The 18,355-nt window shown below is 31.6% G+C and overlaps 1 protein-coding gene across 1 annotated transcript; it reads right to left on the reverse strand.

Annotated features, from left to right (window-relative positions):
- Window positions 1–4,587: 4,587 nt before the first annotated feature.
- On the reverse strand, window positions 4,588–7,201 carry LOC124530565 (esterase FE4-like). Its single transcript, XM_047104770.1, has 3 exons — window positions 6,956–7,201; window positions 4,871–6,144; window positions 4,588–4,780 (listed from the first exon to the last, which is right to left on the reverse strand). The coding sequence occupies exons 1-3, from the start codon at window positions 7,145–7,147 to the stop codon at window positions 4,609–4,611; spliced, it is 1,638 nt and encodes a 545-aa protein (XP_046960726.1). The 5' UTR covers window positions 7,148–7,201; the 3' UTR covers window positions 4,588–4,608.
- Between the last annotated feature and the right edge of the window lie 11,154 nt (window positions 7,202–18,355).

Here is an 18,355-nt window from a genome sequence, read left to right on the forward strand (position 1 = left end):
AACAGCGTGGTGGAATACATATGTTTGAAACCTTCTCTTCAAAATGAGAGGAGCCTTAGCCCAGCTGTGGGAAATTTGTTGTTGTGTTCCAATTACATAAGATGATAAATGTAGATAAGGGGATAAGACAACAATTAAAAATCAATACAGAAAAGATCCCTGATATGTTTAATAAAACACTTCAACAATTTTATGTAAAAAGAAAGTCATTATTAATATTCTGAATATAATTTATTAATAAAATAGTAACACTTATCTAAATAAATATATAACAAAATAATTATAAGAAGTTTTACAATTTAATAATTAACTGAATATTATGCTACGTCGAATAGTTTTATTTTACCTTAAACATGAAAAACAAGATTCAACAAATGAATCCAACTTTTTTTGGAAGATGTAGTTAAAATTGTTACCCAATATTTTACCAAAAAATCGTTAAATAATATAGTTTTATGTCTATTTATGGTTTTGGTAACTACAGAATAAAAAATAATAAATAAAACACATGCAATTATGTAAACATATTCATGTTTTTTTTAATATTTTTCTGATAGAGGGAGGCGCTAATGAATCACTTGGTGGTAAGTGGTTACCAAAGTTCATGTCTAATCCTTACATAGCCAATGCTACCAACCTTGAAAACTAAGATGTGTTAAAATGGCTCACTCACCATTCAAATCGTAACACAACGATACTCGTTTCAACTTTTGGCGGTAGAATATCAGACGTATGGGTGGTACGATACAGGGCATTTATTATTTTTTAACATCTTATATATAAAATGTAATTATAATTATGAAGGCGAGGCAAGAAATATAATCGTTTCAGGAAAGTGGATTGTTTATTTTATCATAAAATTCATCTACTTCCTGGAAAGACTTGTTTTTTTTTTAACTTAACGATATTTTATTTCAGTTAAAACGACTATAGCATTTCATTATAATTATTATATGTTGTAAAAAAATTTAACAAAAAGAAAAACCGACTTCAAACAAAACACTATTTTAAAACAAATGAATATGCACTAAAAAGTAATAAAAATAATTGCGTATACAACATATTTTTTGAGTCCTCTAAGTAAAATGAAATGTATATATATATATATATATTAGACTACTTAAAAGTCGATTTACGATTATATAACGTAGTTACATATAGTTGGTGTTATATTTGGAGCCGGTGTCGTAGTAGTAAGTGTAGGAGTTCCATTACCACACAGCATAAAACAAAGTCGCTTTCTCTGTCCCTATATCCTCATATCTTTAAATCTACGCAACGGATTTTGATGCAGTTTTTTTAATTGATAGTGTGATTCAAGAGGAAGGTTTATGTATATAATACATAAACAATATAGTAAAGAAACACTGATAATTTTAGAAGTTTGCAATGTGATGTCGTAAATAAACAAATTCTGTAGTATATTTAGTATCTGTATTGCATCCGTGCGTAGCCGGGGCGGGTCGCTAGTTGATTATAACATTGGACTATGACAATTACATAAACATAACCACGTTACGGAAGGTGACTCAAATATCCAAATAGCCTATAAATGAAAGATTCGGCCGAGTATCGCTAACGTGCTCTTCAGAATTGTTCAGTTCCCTTCCGTTCCGTTACTTTGTCATGGATCCTATGATCGGAACCTTACCAAAGTTTCACCAAACTACCCTTGAATTATATTCTGTTTATTAAAAATAGAATCATCAAAATTAGTTAACGTGATTTTGAGTTATTCACCTATTTATCGGGCACATACATAATGCAGATTTAAGACTTATGTCGTTTTCATATGGATACCATAATCAGAACTAGATTAAATTAAAATATGACCACACGGAAAGCACTAACTTTCAAACAAAAGAAAATTATCAAAATCGGTCCACCCAGTGAAAAGTTTTGAGGTAAAAAAAAATACTGACGAATTGATAGCCTCCTTTTTGAAGTCGGTTGAAACTGAAATATTATATGTTGTACATTTTCACTTAAAAATAATTAAAGTATTTTTCTTATATTTAAAAATATAATTTTATGATTTTTATCTTGAAACTAGCGATCCGCTCCGGCGTCACATGGATGCGTTGCTGATATGACATGCTACGGAATGACTGACATTCACAGTTTTTAGTCATTAGACAAACCGCTGTGCCCCTGCGTTTTAAAGTCGTAATATCTTCGAAAATATTCATTTAAATGACATGCTGTAAAGGACCATATTGGTCTATGCTAAATGAACAATGTACTTAATTTTAAAGGATTAATGCTTAAAATCCCTTGTAAAATAAGTCATTATTCTCGTACAAAGAACGGCTATTGTGTGTTATCCGTAAGAGATAGATACACCATCGCTTTTTTGAAGACCTTTGTAGGTGAACAATACTCATATATTATTTTATACTTACTCATAAATTATTTTGATCTATCTCGTAGGGATCAGCAGCGTGTGCAATTTAAGCCTAAAACAGATGTTTTATATATATAAACCTTGTTCTTGAATCAATCTATATATTAAAAAATAACATCAAAATCAGTTGCGTAATTTTAAAGATCTACGCATAGTCAGCGACAAACTTCGGTAACAAACAAACAACAACAACAGCCTGTAAATTTCTATGAGATAAGACACATGCAGGTTTCCTCACGGTGTTTTCCTACACCGCCGAGCACGAGATGAATTATAAACACAAGTTAAGCACATTAATATTCAGTGGTGCCTGGGTTTGAACCCGCAAACATCGGTTAAGATGCACGCTTTCTAACCACTTGGCCATCTCGGCTCTTCGATATCGCTGATCGACTTTGTTATATACTATGTAATGATATTGATATAATGACTAGTAAAGAAAATATTTATGTGTTTTTTTTATCATTCGTTTATTCTTAATGTGAGTTTTAGTTTGATATAGAATCAAACACAAAGGTGATCGTAAAATTTTAAAATAAGTATAATCGTTAAGCCTTTTGTGTATTAACTAATTAAGAAATTGACTCAGTAATAAAGTAATTATTCTAATTGTTATTCAATACTATTTTTTAAACATATCCTTATTAAAAACAATAATAGTCTTACCTCAACTTAGTATATATTTGGAGAATATAATATTAAATTGATTTAATAGTAGTTGTCGACTACACACGCGTCGCGCATTCGTTTTAGATATAATAATAGCCTATATCCCATTGAAGCTTGCATCGCAAATTTAATCAAATTCGGTTTAGTAGTTTTTTAGTGAAAACCTAACAGATAGATAAAAAGACAAAGTTACTTTCGTATTTATAGCTTTAAGTATAGATTTTAAAAAGGCAGTAATGCAATTAATGGTTTACTTAATCCAGTCACCTTAGCTCATAGACATTGGTACCCCAAGAAACATAAGCAACCCCTTAATGCGTCACCAACCACGGAATTTAAGATCTCATCGCCATCAATACACAGCATACACACACACATACACACACACAATAACAAAGAGTATTGATGTTGGACGCTAATTAATGAGTATGTCGTGTGGACCTTAATGATTAAAATATTTTACGTATAAAATTATTTTTGAAAAAAGTTAAAATATTAGTAACAATTTTAATGAGTTACAATGTCAGATCAAATACGCTCTCTCAAACACACTGTTTAAATGAAACGGTTTTTTATAATATTATAATTTTTGAGTTCAATCAATAATTTTGCACCCAAAATAAATAACACATATCCATATACACTTATATTAGTATCCCATGAGTATCATATGCATCTAACAAAAATACACTGGCTATAAAAATAGGGTCTGAGACTTCTGAAGGCTTCTGTCATATTACCATAGTAATTTAATTGAATGCTTTAGTGCGCAGCTGTTTGGAATATTCCTGTGTCATTTGGAATCTTTATAATGTCCGATTACATGTATGAGTTTACAAACGCGTTTTCTATAAAACTTGCTTCTTCACTCAGTGGTTTTTCACACAGTATCATAATAGCTGAATATATATATGCATCGTTAATGCTTAAATAATTAAAGAAAGCCCTTAGGGTTGTTTAATTTACTCACTATTAAATCTTATTTGTATATTTGCGAATACGAGTGAATATTGGTAGAAGACTTGAGTATCAACAAATAAATTCACTCCGTATTAATTAATAAAATATCATGGTTTAAAATACCTCGTAGAAGTTACATCATATCAGGGCAAATGGTAGATAAAGTGTTTTTACTTAAAAAAATAAATTATTTACACACTTATTATACGCATAACATTTATATATAACATGACATTTCTAAGTCTTTACTAGAAAGTGACTCGGGAATTGTAAATAAATTAAGTCAACACGTCACTTAGCTTAATCATTACCTAGTTACATAATATTTGTCTATTAATTTAATTATAAATATTTATTTATCTACTAACTTAATGTATATCAGATAAAGTATCTGCACCACACTATAATTTATTTTCAACAAAGTTGCGCCTAAGTAATGAGAAAACTTAAAGGTATCTCTCGAGATTCAGGTTGTTTTGTTTTATCTTTGTTCTAAGTTGAAATATGTTATAGGTAATATCACTTTACTCAAAATAAGGCATGTCACAGAATATCACTATAACTTAACTTAGTTTTTAAATTTCATGATTACGATATTTATCATATATTTCTTTCCATAATCGATAAGCCTCAGGACTGGGCATCGAATCCATTTTTAATTTACTATTAATGTATAAGAAATTTAAATTATCTTCCGTAATTGGATGCCATTTGATTGGCGAGTTGCTTTTATCGGGCGTGGGATTTCTGAAAAAAAAAACCAATAAATCATACATCCAAATATTCGAGTAAATAAATCATTAATATTGATTCATATATCATTATAGTTATACTTACCCGTATTTGGCAAAGTTAGTCCAAAAACTCGTCATATACTCAATAATTACTCTATCCTGACTGTTCAATATATACGGACACAGGTTACCGTTGAATATGTAAAATAAATCATCCCCATGACTCGCCCCCTTTTCGTTCCAATACGTACTATGAAATTTCAAAACGTTTCTGCTACCAGAATAATCGAAAACGTAGGTATAGACATTAGAATTACTATTTTTAACAAATTGTTGCGCTTCGAAAATTGTAGGCATCTCAAAATATAAGTGTGAATACAAATTTGTTATATTCACAAATTTGTCGAACGATATTTCGTCTTTACCGAAGTAAAATTCGTGTACTTTATTTGCTATTTCTCTAGCTTCATTATCACTTGGAAAATTAAGATCAGAACCCATCAAGTAACGCACATTCCTTTCCCGTATTGAATTCTCGTTTTCTTCAGCTATTACTATTAAGCCTTCGTTACTTGTAATACCGTATACTACATCAACATTCATAGGCTTTCGAGAAATAACGTTGTAAGGTAAATCGGTTAAGACAGGTTCTATTCCTGGAATTTCTTTTTCAACACATGGTAAAAGAAGAATTTGTGTTTTAAAAAATAAATCTAGTGGTTTTTTCGCATTAATCGATGTTATTTCTTTGTAATCCATTTTAGAAAATATTTCGTATAATTCTTTCGGATCTTTAGTGTCGTAACCAAAAGATTTAACTATATGACTAGCAATCAATTCCGGTTTTCTGTTTAACGCCCAATTAGATAACGACGACCCGCTCTGAACTATCGCTCTTTTAAATAATCCAGTGGAAGCTTCGCTAGCTAAGAGCAGTGAAACTGACGTAGCTCCGGCACTTTCACCAAACACCGTCACGTTATCAGGATCGCCTCCGAATGCCGCAATATTATCCTTAATCCATTTCAATGCCGCTATTTGATCTTTCAATCCAGCATTACCTGGTGCTTCTTTTATTCTTAGACAGAGGAAACCAAGAGGTCCGAGTCTATAATTAAATGTTACTACGATGACATCTTTTCTCACCAGATAACCTGGACCATAGATAAGCTTACCTCCATTTCCTAAAATAAATGAACCTCCATGAATATAGGCCATAACGGCATGTGGTTTTGATTTTGGTATCGCGGGTACGTACACGTTTATTTTCAAACAATCTTCCGAGCCTATTACTCCGTAGAATGTGTTTTGCGGACATGCGTATATTTCATCGACGGCTCTGTAAACGCCTTCCCATGACGGCGGTGGTCCAGGTGCCTAAAAGTTTTACGATTATGCTTTATCAATGAACATTGCGGTATCTTTATCTATCGGTTATCATCCTTATTGACCTCTTATATCTAAACAAGCAATATATTGGTTTATAGTAGTAATTATACTTACTCTAAGTAGCAACAAGTAATTAGAACTAATTTTACTATTCACTGTAATACTGTAGTTAGGTCTGTATATATAACATTTTTAAAGTAGATATAACATTGTTTAGTTTGAAAATTAAGTTCCTTTATATATATATATATATTTATATTATATATATTAAAGAACTTAATTTTATATTTTATTTTTATAATTTTTTTTTATTCTATGTATCAAGAACTATGTTAACCTAAAATATGTAAGAGATAATATATGTACAATAAATGTGTACATTTCTTATTTCAGAATTTTTGAAGTAAGTAATTAGCCATTTACTTGATTTAAATTTAATTTTATAAATTTAAAAAATAATAAGTCCAATAATTTGAATTTGAAAATAATAAAATCTATTGAATTTTTGTCTGACTCTGCTAAAACACGTACGACAAATATATAAGATATGTAGACAAATAACTATCATTAATTATCATTTTTTGGGCCTTTGCTTTATTTTGTATTACATAATAATTATTAACATGAAGTTCTTAAATATATACAAACATTAAAAATAGTTTCTATATAAATCTTGACCGTATAAAATTGTATAGAATAATATGAATTATAGTTGAAAAAAAATTAGGATTTTTAAAAACCCCACAATATTATGCAGAACTATCCCTGAATGACTTTGCGTGTAAAAGTTTATACTTACTTGAAACCTCGTGCTGCTATTTGACGTCGCGTAAGGAATACCGACGTATTCGAAAGTAGTCCCATCTGCACTTATTTTACCACTCAGAATGCCTTGCACTATTTTCACTTCTGGTGCCGGCTGGTCAACAAAGTTCATTATCACTAACGTAAACAGTACTATCTTCTTGCCATATTTATTTATTTTCCACATTTTGTTTATGCTTTACCGATATGCAAGCACTGTGGTGGCCAACTAAACGTCTGACCAGCGTAACATAATAATATTACATTGTACTTATCGCTTAGCGGTGTATCTTTTTATTAACTTACAATTGAAAATTAATCAGCTCGTGTATAAAAACATTCCTTTACGAAAAAAAACAATTTGTTCAGAAATTAATTAAAACAAATATAATATTTATTAATTCATCTATAAATCAGAAGATCTACGCGTGTATTGAATTAATTTATCAAAGAATTACATGGACATATTTCTGTCTGATCTTATCTGTTAAATAGATTTTATTGCTATTTCATATGTAGATTATGATTAGCTTGGAAAACAGATGATATTGAAAGAAATCATTTAAACAATGAGAGGTGCGCCATAAATTCTATTTTTACGGAGACGAAATGGCAGACCTCAGCTAGTTTTATCTAATCTATAATATATCTAAATATGTGTTTATCGATATAACTATCAATATAGGTAATAGTAATAATATATATCTATAAAGCAGTAATTAAAATATGTATATATGCATGTAAGTTTGCCAGGTTTAGCTAGTTTAATATATTTAGCAAGTTGTACGTAACATTTATTTTAGAAGCGTTTTGACTAAATAATCATACAAGGATCACAGATAAATATATTTCCTTTTATTAATCCGACTAATCAAAGTCAGTAACAATTTTACAGAATTTTAACTCTTCAAATACAGCAGAATTCAATCCCATTGGCGCTACAATACGATTTATTTGCCAGCTACTATATCAATTAAATGATACTAAGAATAATAACATATTAATAATGAATTCTGTCCTTGTGAGATGACGTCTGACAGAAAAGTATGGAAGGAGAAGACATGCTGCGCCGACCCCAAAAAAAATTGGGATAAGGGCAGGAGGATGATAACGATAACGAGCTCCGTTAAGTTAAGAGATAGTTGTTGTTTAAATTTCGTTTTTGTTAAGGTATAAGATACATAGGTAGGGAACTCTCATATTCTAAAAGGTCAGCAATCCGACTAGGAAAGATCAGGTGTAGGTTCACGTTAAGTGTCTTCCTAAACACGGATGTGTAAGGTACATTGCCTATTTCCTAACGCCGGGCAGCTGATAAAACTTTTAATATTTATTGACCCAACTTACAAATGAGCTCCTGACAGCAGGGGAAACCCTAAGAGTATGTTTTTACATCGTATGGAGCTGAAATGGTCTAGTGGTTAGAACGCGCGCATCTTAACCGAACCATCTGGGTTCAAACCCAGCCAAGCACCACTATATATATGTGCTTAATTTCTGTTTATAATTTATCTCGAGCTCGACGGTGAAGGAAAACATCGTGAGGAATCCTGCATTTGTTATTATTCCTGCATTTACATCGAAATTCTGCCACATGTGCATTCCACCAACCCGCATTGGAACGGCGTGGTGGAATTTGTTGCAAACCCTCTCCCTAATGGAAGAGGATCCCAGCAGTGGGAAATTTACAGACTGTTACTTTATGAACAGCATACTAGCTCAACAGATTTCACTGCCATAACGAGCTTAATAATATACCTAAAATAAGTCACTAATTGCGCAAGAAGTCTTCATTATTAATTTATTGTTTAACGGAATTGTCGGGCGATCTTACATCATCATAATGGAAAAAGAAACATTGAATTTTTTGTTTAATTAACAATGAATTTAAGAGAGATATCAAATGTAATTGTAAATTCGTGTTCTATTTAACCATTAGGCTAATATAAAATTCTACCCCCGCCTCGGCAGAGAACTAAACAAGCCATTTTATCATCGCGTCGCATGTCCGAAATTTACTTGAATAAATTACACGAAAGGCGAAAACTGTTGAATTTTAACCCGATGCCGCGCGTGACCGCCCCAAACCCGACCCACGCTGAATTTTAAATATTTTATTCATTATATATACATTTCCCTGCTTACAAACTCCTTTCTAAGAAATTATGAAATAAATATCTTTGTTGCTAATAGGCGGTTCTTATTTCGTGTCAGTAAAGTAAGTAATTAAGATCCTTTAATTTACCCTCTATAGGAGTAAGACCTGGACTTCTCCTCATCGTGAATTTACTTTTATGTATCATCAAATTAAACAGAATTAAATACCTATGTTTCTTTGATCTTCGTACTTCTTCGAAACGAGAATCGAGCAAGTATGTTTCTTAACCAGTCTTAGTATTAGCTATGCCATTAATATTTATGTTTATTTCTTCCATATTTAAATTAGAAATTAATTAATATTATAAAAAGAAATAGTATCAATTGGAACCATACCATTATTCTTTAAAAAAAATTAACTCTTTATTTGAATGATACGAAATAATTACAGATCTCATCCTAGTTGATTATAATATAAATTATCATCTCATTAGTAATCACAACCCGTAAGGAAGCCCGTGGGGTCAGTCAAGCGATGAGATGAGGACCCTTCATTGATTCGCTGGTCATTTGCATAGCAGACGGAGATGCAAAGTCAGCTATCACTGGCGACTCAAAAACTAATCTTCAAAGTACTAAGTATAAGAGCGTCAAAGATGAATATGAAAAGCGTTTGAGTGGTATTGTTTGTGAGGAACAGTAAATATCAATCATTTTATTCCAACGAGTCCGATTATTTCACATCCAAAGTTGTTCCAAGTTTAAATATATGTTTGTACGAAAAATAAATATATGTATAGTAAAGATATTAATGTGAAACTCGATTAAAATGGAAACGATCAAATACAAGACCGAAGTGTAGACTTTTTTGTGTTAAAAATAGTGATGGCGATGATGATGATTGTAAATGTATACTAATAAAATTTTGAAAATTAATACTTATGGTACATTAACACAGCATTACTCAAAAAATGGCTAATTATTATTAATAAATAATTCTAACTTTGTACGAAACGGACGATTTATAGATTATATTTGACGCTTACGGTCCTAATTACAAAGATTTACTTACCATCGTATCAATGAATTATAAATACAATTAACCATTTAAAACCTTATACGTGTCAAGCTGAATTTGAATTTTCGTTACCAAGGAGCCGCTTAATCCATTGGGATAATATCTCTGTCCATAGAATTAATTAACGTTTTCTAAAACATTTGTCTTTTATCATTTACCTCGTATTAAATAATTATGCTCAACTATTCTACGGATTTTCTTGTCCATTTTAACGTGCTCAGTACAGTGAGCAACGCTGCTCACTATACGTCAATCATAATTTTAACATTCAATATTAAATTTTATACCAGGGTGATAAAACTCAAATTTGCGTAGACGGTTTTACTGAATCTTACAATTAATTACTTTCCTTAGTGTAATATTAATGTAAGATCTTCAACAATTTATATGATTTTGCAAGACCGTCTTTTCCGCAAAGAATCTTAGTTTATGTTGGAAATTTATTTTCTCTCCATCTCGAAATGCTAATACACCATTAAGCGATGCAGAATTTTCACAGAAAATTATAAATTGCATTTTTAATTACATCATTAATTAAACAAATTTCCTTACGGAATTGATAGTTTTATAGTTACATACTATAATTTTGTTTTTTTTTTACTTAAAATCATTTGCATCAAAAACCTTGTAAAAAATTTAGGTATTTTTAATACTTCAGAGCAAATTGATTATTCATTGAATTAAACGTGGTTGCTTATAATATTTTAGTCGGTTAAGGAGCTATTGGCTTGGAGTTCATTTCATCATGCTGCTGCCCAATATTTTGACTGTATGTATTCGTTGTTTTAGTAAATCCATTGCTTTTGCATTAATTTTTATTGCAGTACTGATAAGAGCGAAACATCTTTTTTTGAGCTCTCTTTCCTGTCAATGTGTGTCATCACAACATCTATAAGAAATAAATCTCATATTTAACTCTGGTTGCAATTTTTGAGGCGATGTGATATGCTTATAACTATTGTAATCAATCAGTGTCACTTTAATGTTGAAATTAAAGATCAGAGAGTTACTGGTTGTTCTTTCCTATAAGTCCTATTGAAAAGCAAAATATTAATTTACTTAATAATATGTGTGAACTGTTCTATTTAACTTTTCAATTATTCCATGCACTTATGAAATATTTCTCTGTTGTTACTGAAATCGTTCTGAGGTAAGTTCACTTCTGTTACGTGTAATGAATTGCTCTTTTTTATCGAGGAAGACTATGCATGCGACTAGGTCACTTGGTAAGTGGTCCCTAATGGCTGCAGACATCAGCCTGTCCAATGAGCTCGTTGCATATATAAATTATGTCTTTCGCCCCATCTAAGCTTACAATATTACTTTCACCAGACTTCCATTTGTATCAGCCATATTGGTTCACATTAATTCATTTTAATCGATTCTCAAATGTCATGATTTGGATATTCCAGTAATAATAATCGATTCGACAAACTGTCATCATCGTATCAGCCTATCAATCAATTGATTTTCATTTACGAAGAGTAATGAAAGCCCCGGTCTGTCTAATGTATATCAAAATTAAATAGGTTTTTCGGTCATTGAACTTCACGAGAGTATTCACAATGTTGGCTCCGAAGCCAGGCTGCATATGGCAAAACTCATAGTTGGGTTATTCCGACAAAATACAATAGAGTGAAGGACACCACCCGTCCACTTCAGCACGTATGCACTTTGGTCGTTTTTAAAAAACACCCAAAACTCGTTTCATTTCGACATTTCGACTTCAGCCGAGTGTTAATATTGGCGCAATTTGTACGTTTAATGAGAAACAGTTTCGAGCTTAATATAAGTCGCACGAATGAGTTTCTGGGTGATTATTGGTTTTGGTTATTTAGAAGAAAACATTAATTACACAATGAGACTATTATCGAACATAAGTAGAAATAACTTGAACATCATTCATCATTATAACATAACTGGCGTATTTACGCGTTGCGAAGGGTGGGTATTCCATCTTGGTAAAATAGTAAATATCTGCACTAGATTACAATTTGGTCTTTATAATAATTATAATCAAATTACTTATTTGACCTAAAACCTTGGTCAGAATTTATCCGCTTCATGCAAATTCATTGAGACATTTTTTCCTCCGACCATGAGATCTTAATACCGGGTGGAGATAGGATAAACCAGTGACATGAGAGGTATGATACAAGGAACAACCATATACGAGTATGTGTATGTATAATGATGTCAGAAATATCAACGTATGTCCAACAAATTATATATAATAAGAAATTATTAGGTATAGTACCTAATAATGTCTTATTGATCTAAATAATCCTATAATAGAATAACATTAAGGACAATAACACACTTTCATTAACTATCACACACACATAGGACTCTTGAAATCTTGAATTGAACTTTTGGAACCTGTATCACCACACTGGTCCAATGTGAGTTAATAGATACACGAGTAACATAATCGCATCCAAGTGTTTCCCAAGATGTTGTCCATCAGCCACTACTAGAAAATGATTTGTAAACATAAGAAAAGTCAATGATGTGTGAGCTCAATCCCGCAATCATTCTTCTTTATCTTTGTTCCAAAATTATTATACAATAAGCATCACTATTTAGTGTAAACGGTTCATATATATTCTTCCTCACTAGAACTGCTTAGTGTGCAACTTTTATGGGAATATACAATAACAACAAAAACAGCACGTCAACTTCCCACTGCCGGGCTTTTCGAGAAGAAAGTTTGAAACATATTCCACCACACGATTCCAATGCAGTTTGGTGGAATACACGTGTAACAGAATTTCTGAAATCATACAGGTTTCCTAACGATGTTTTCCTTTACCGTCGAAAACGAGATGAATTATGAACACAAATTCAGCATATGAACATTCAGTGGTGGTGGGTTTCAACCCACAATCATCGGTTGAGATGCAGGCGTTCTAACCAATGGTATACAACTAAAGGAATATATCTTTAATAAATCAACGTGTAAAAACTCATCTTATCTTACCGTTAATCTAATGTTAGCGACACGTCATTTTATCTCAGACGTTGATTGATAATTCTCTAAGTCTTTTCATTCATTTGTAACTTTGAGCTGTTTCGTGACCCCGTTTTGAGGCTCAATATGACAGCCCGGTGAAATTCATTTCAGGCCTTTATATCAAAGTAAATTATTATTTTAATTTGGACTTTATTACGTTATGGAAATAAAACGGATTATAACAATGGAACTTGAATAGATTTTTTTTTCAGCAGAACTAAGAGGGATTCGAAGTGCAGACAAAAATACTGTAGTTATAAGACAAATATAATAAAGTATCAATAACTTCCTTTCATTGTTTTTTTTTATAACACCATCAGTGACACTGGCCGATTAAAACGCCGTAAAAAGATACAAAGTACGTTGTAGTTATATTTGCAAATATTAGATTGCTGAAATTAACTTGAAATCAAAGTTCTGTAACATTTTGAAGGTGTAGCCTTTCAAGCCAAAAGTATATATATTTTTTGTGATATCTGTGTTTGAGGATTTGGTTTACTTTAGTACTCAATGATCACGCAAGTGTCCTACTATCTTTGTAAGGTGTACAAGTCCGTATCAACGTAGAAACCATAAATCCTCCTTAAATTCTACCGCCAAGGAGCAATGCTTAATAATATCGTTGTGTTTTCTTTGGAATTATGAGTAACACAGAAAAACTACAGCTACAAGTCTTGGTTCCCAAGATTGATGACGATAGAAGGGCGGTGCAAGCATTGGCGGTGGGAAAACTGGCTAAAATTACGAACATCGTCAGTGTCTATGGACGGTGGTGACCACTAATCATCAAGTGGCCTATTTGCATGCCTGCCTACAGATTATAATAAACTAGCGATCCGCCCTGGCCTCGCACGGTTCCAATGCTAATACTAACTATACTGCAGAATGTCTTATAATGTTCACAGTTTGTCAGTCACTCTCTTCTATGTCAACTTTCAATATATCAATCTATCTAATAAAAAATCTGTTGTATAACTTTATGATGATAAAATCTTATGTATGGAAGTTAGATATTCATTTAATTTAAAATTAGTGATTACATAGTAATTTATTTTAAGACTCAATGAATAAACAAATTCAAAAACATATTTTTTCTTACATTATTTTAAGGCCAAACAATATAAATAAACTACTCTTTCCCTCTCGAGCAAAACTCTCATCCACATTTATTTTATCTAATGTTTATACTTTAGGTGAAAGAATATAAATGATGCTGCTACTAAAAGTGATCGCCGACTAAGATGAGTGCTAAATAATCGAGTTAAGTGTGCGGTTAAACCGGGGAACATAAATCTAACAAGATATTACAAAACGGGGTTTTTTTGATGATATGACTTTGAGGAATAATAGTTGATGATATTAATATTCATATGGTTCTATAACGATCGAACTTTTTTACATATGATTTTATTACAAACATTAATATGTTTATGCATTAAAATGGGCTTAAGGAATTTGCAAGAAACATTACCGGCACTGCAAGTCAGAAATAAATAAATAAAATATACATGTATTTTTATTGTGATTTTTATAAGCACTTTATGTGTATTTTGAAATGCAGACTAACCTAGTTGAATCAAAATTTTTGTGAATTATAATGTGATTTTAAAAAGCTTCGCCTAGGTAATAATAGTCTTTGCGTCAGTTTGAAGAGTAATTGAACCCGTGAAAATGTAAACACAAGGTATAAAAAGTCTTAGACGGCGTATTAAATTTCACTAATAATCAGGGCCATCGTAACCCTATTGAGGGCCCTGGCCATATTAGAATAATAGGGCCCCTGTGATTTTGACAGAACACTATTTAGTTAGAATGGATAAAGAAAGTAGATAAGGTTATAGATTTTTTTTTTAACAATCACATATTTACATTATATTTATTTATTTGATACGAGGCCGAGGCCTCTATCGAACGCGGGTACCTGGGCACTTACCTAAAGTGTCCAATCGGAAAGAGGGGTCTGCTAATAATCTGGTGCTTTGGATCGATATAAACCCAAGGATAAACTCCAAAAGAATAACCATTATTGATTATATATGAAATAGTCAAAATAAATTGCCAAAATCTTAGTCACAGAAACTAATCACATGTTATAATAAGGTCAATTGTTAAATAAATATATTCAAGTTACTTCTTAATAGTACATCATTTGAATGGTCATGTCACGAGATAAATTCAATGTAAAACTACTACCGGTTCACAGTGCAGATAAGAATGACAGTTACGAAACGATAGTCCTACATTTTATCATATTTAAAAGTCAATATACATTTTTGTGTTCAACTGTACAGGGTGACATTAAAAGAGTAATACGATAAGAATTTAGTACATTGCTCGATACTCGACTTAACTATTGACCTTTGATAATATTACAATTAAGTTTCGTTAATAAGCTGAAGTAAACATTAATTAAACTCTCGATATATTTTTTTATTACTAAGACGTATTTAAAATACGCGGGGTCAATTATTTTTTAATGCAATTAGAAATCACGTTTTCTAAAAATAGCTTTTACTGTCATGATGATAAGAGTCACTTTTGTCACTTTGAATGTGTATCTGTTGGTTTGCATAGCACACAATAACACTGGAAGAACATAATATACTTCTTACTGCGTTTACGCGCCGCCGACAAAGTTCCGCATTACTTCTTACAATTTTAAACTGTGATTTCAATATTTTCTATTTTCAATTACACTTACCTTTCAACTCAAATAACAGGGCTATTTAAAATAATTAATTGTTAAGCTATACACTAACAGTTAATTTTTACATTATACCATACATTATACCTGAGGATTAACATTTAAAATTTGCCAGTGGTTGCCACAAACAGGTGGCCTTATCGCCAAAACAGCGATCTCTTCCAGGCAATCTTTGGGCAAAGGATTAGCTGTAAAATAAATTTAGGAAGTGGTACAATAATTTTGGCAGCATCTAGCTGCATATAAAATGTAATAATACACATATAACTATAAATATAAATAAATACATCCATAAATATAATAGAATACAAAATATATTAAACCAAAATAAATAAAGAGACAAAGAAACAACGACAACAATAATTGCTTAAAGAGGCAAATAAAAATCTTTAATCATATTTTTAAAAATAGCTAATTATCGAGCGCGTCTCATATGTAATGATGAATTATTATTATTATTATGTTATAGAGGACAAACGAGCAGGAGGCTAGCCTGATGGAAAGTGATTACCACCACCCATGAACATCTGCAACACCGGGGCCTTGCAGGTGCGATGCCAGCCTTTAAGGAAAGTGTATGCTGTTTTCTTGAAGGTTTCCCAGTCGAATTTGTGGCCTATACAAACATCTACGACCAGAAGATGGACATTGTTCAACCATTAAGAGACAGGCTAAATAAATGACTCACTGTTGGGAAAATATTTTCTCTGCATTACATTTACCAAAGGCAAAATTCGGAAACAGTTTTCCTCACAGTATTTTTCTGCTAAGCATGAGCTAAAAGTATGAGCACACGTTAAGATAATGTTTGAAAATTCCAGTCTGAATTCGAAATCATCCATTAAATCTCAGTCATATGATTGACAGTATACCTTTATAAAACTACAAACGATTTAATGAGTGACGTTATTATGATTAAATATTTAATTAAATATATTACCTAGGTATGTATGCGTATCTTATTATTAATTAATTTTGAAGTTATGTTATGTTACTAGTCATCGCCTGCAACTTCACTCTCATTTCATTGGATAATCGTCATTTGTGAGGGATATAAAAGTAGCTTTAAGTAGCTTAAGTTCTTCCTTGGAGTACAAAATTGCTTCGTACCAAATTTTATCGCTTCTGTGGTTGACCGCGAAAGAGCAACAGATAGATAGCCATTGGTACTCTCGCTTTATATAATATGAATATATATATATGTTGGTTTCCCTTTTCTGTTTTTTTCCTGTAACTTAAGGTAACCTGGAAGAGAGCACTGCTTTAACGATAAAGTATCCTATTCATCTTTATTGTATCTAATATCTATCTTTATGTATTGGTGTACAATAAAAAGTCGTTCCATTTGATTTATTTTGACTTGATTAATTATAGTAAAGTAGTAAAGTAAAGTAACAGCTTGTAAATTTCCCACTGCTGAAATAAGGCCTCCTCTTCCATTAAGGAGAGGGTTTGGAACATAATTCACCACGCTGTTCCAATGCGGGTTGGTGGAATGCACATGTGGCAGAATGTCGATGAAATTAGACACATGCAGGTTTCCTCACGATGTTTTCCTTCACCGCCAAGCACGAGATGACTTATAAACACAAATTAAGCACATATATATAGTGGTGCTTGCCTGGGTTTGAACCTCCAATCATCGGATAAGATTCACGCGTTCTAACCACTGGGCCATCTCGGCTCGATTAATTAAACAGATACCAATTAAAAAGACTACAATGTGCAATACTGTTTTACCTCAAGAAAATACGAAGAACATTTCAATATTTAACGTTTACATTATCATATTCCATTAAGTGATCTCAACAAAAGGAAAATTGGTAACTCTTGAGTTGACAACACCGTTAATGACAAAAGTTTGCTTAATTACCGCAAGTTGTCAACAAGAAATATTGCTATATTGTGTAGTTTTTGGTGGTTTTCGCAAACAATTGCAAATACAGAAATGGTTCTTCATTCAAGCGAGACAAATTCAATAGTAAAATGAATTGTTAACTCGACTAAGATAACACCGTCAGCTTTATAAAACATTAATCAAAAATCACACTTGGAATTGTGTAATACCTATTCAAAATAATATATTTGATATTGTTCTAAACTATAGCCAGCATAAAGTACTGATATCCTATGACATACATATACCCCAGAACTTTGAATTTTATATTGAACAATTTGGGATGATTCATAAATAACACCAAAATATATTATGAAGGAAACTACGTATGTAGTTTCCTAAATATACCAAGATAAACAATTTTAAAGTTCCATTACACCAGGTACTGGTCAGAGTTTATCGAGCTTAAGTTAAAATGTATCTAAAAATGTATCAGACTAAAATATCGTGTAACCAGAAGTTATTGTGTACCTTCGTTAGAAATATTGAAAAAAAGACAGATCTGCTTCGCATACTTTTCATCTCTTTCTAGAGAATGGTAATTTTGTAAGACTAACACTTTATGGTCTAGAATTAGATATGTGGTCAGTGCAAAACAAATTGTTG

The sequence above is a fragment of the Vanessa cardui genome, chromosome 6 (assembly GCF_905220365.1).
Source record: "Vanessa cardui chromosome 6, ilVanCard2.1, whole genome shotgun sequence".
Taxonomy (NCBI): Eukaryota; Metazoa; Arthropoda; class Insecta; order Lepidoptera; family Nymphalidae; genus Vanessa; species Vanessa cardui.

Coding starts and splice junctions, on each gene's coding strand:
- LOC124530565 (XM_047104770.1), bottom strand. CDS start 7,147: ATGTGGAAAATAAATAAATATGGCAAGAAGATAGTACTGTTTACGTTA. Junction 6,145..6,955: donor ATAGCAGCACGAGGTTTCAA/GTAAGTATAAAC, acceptor TAAAACTTTTAG/GCACCTGGACCACCGCCGTC. Junction 4,781..4,870: donor ACTAACTTTGCCAAATACGG/GTAAGTATAACT, acceptor TTTTTTTTTCAG/AAATCCCACGCCCGATAAAA.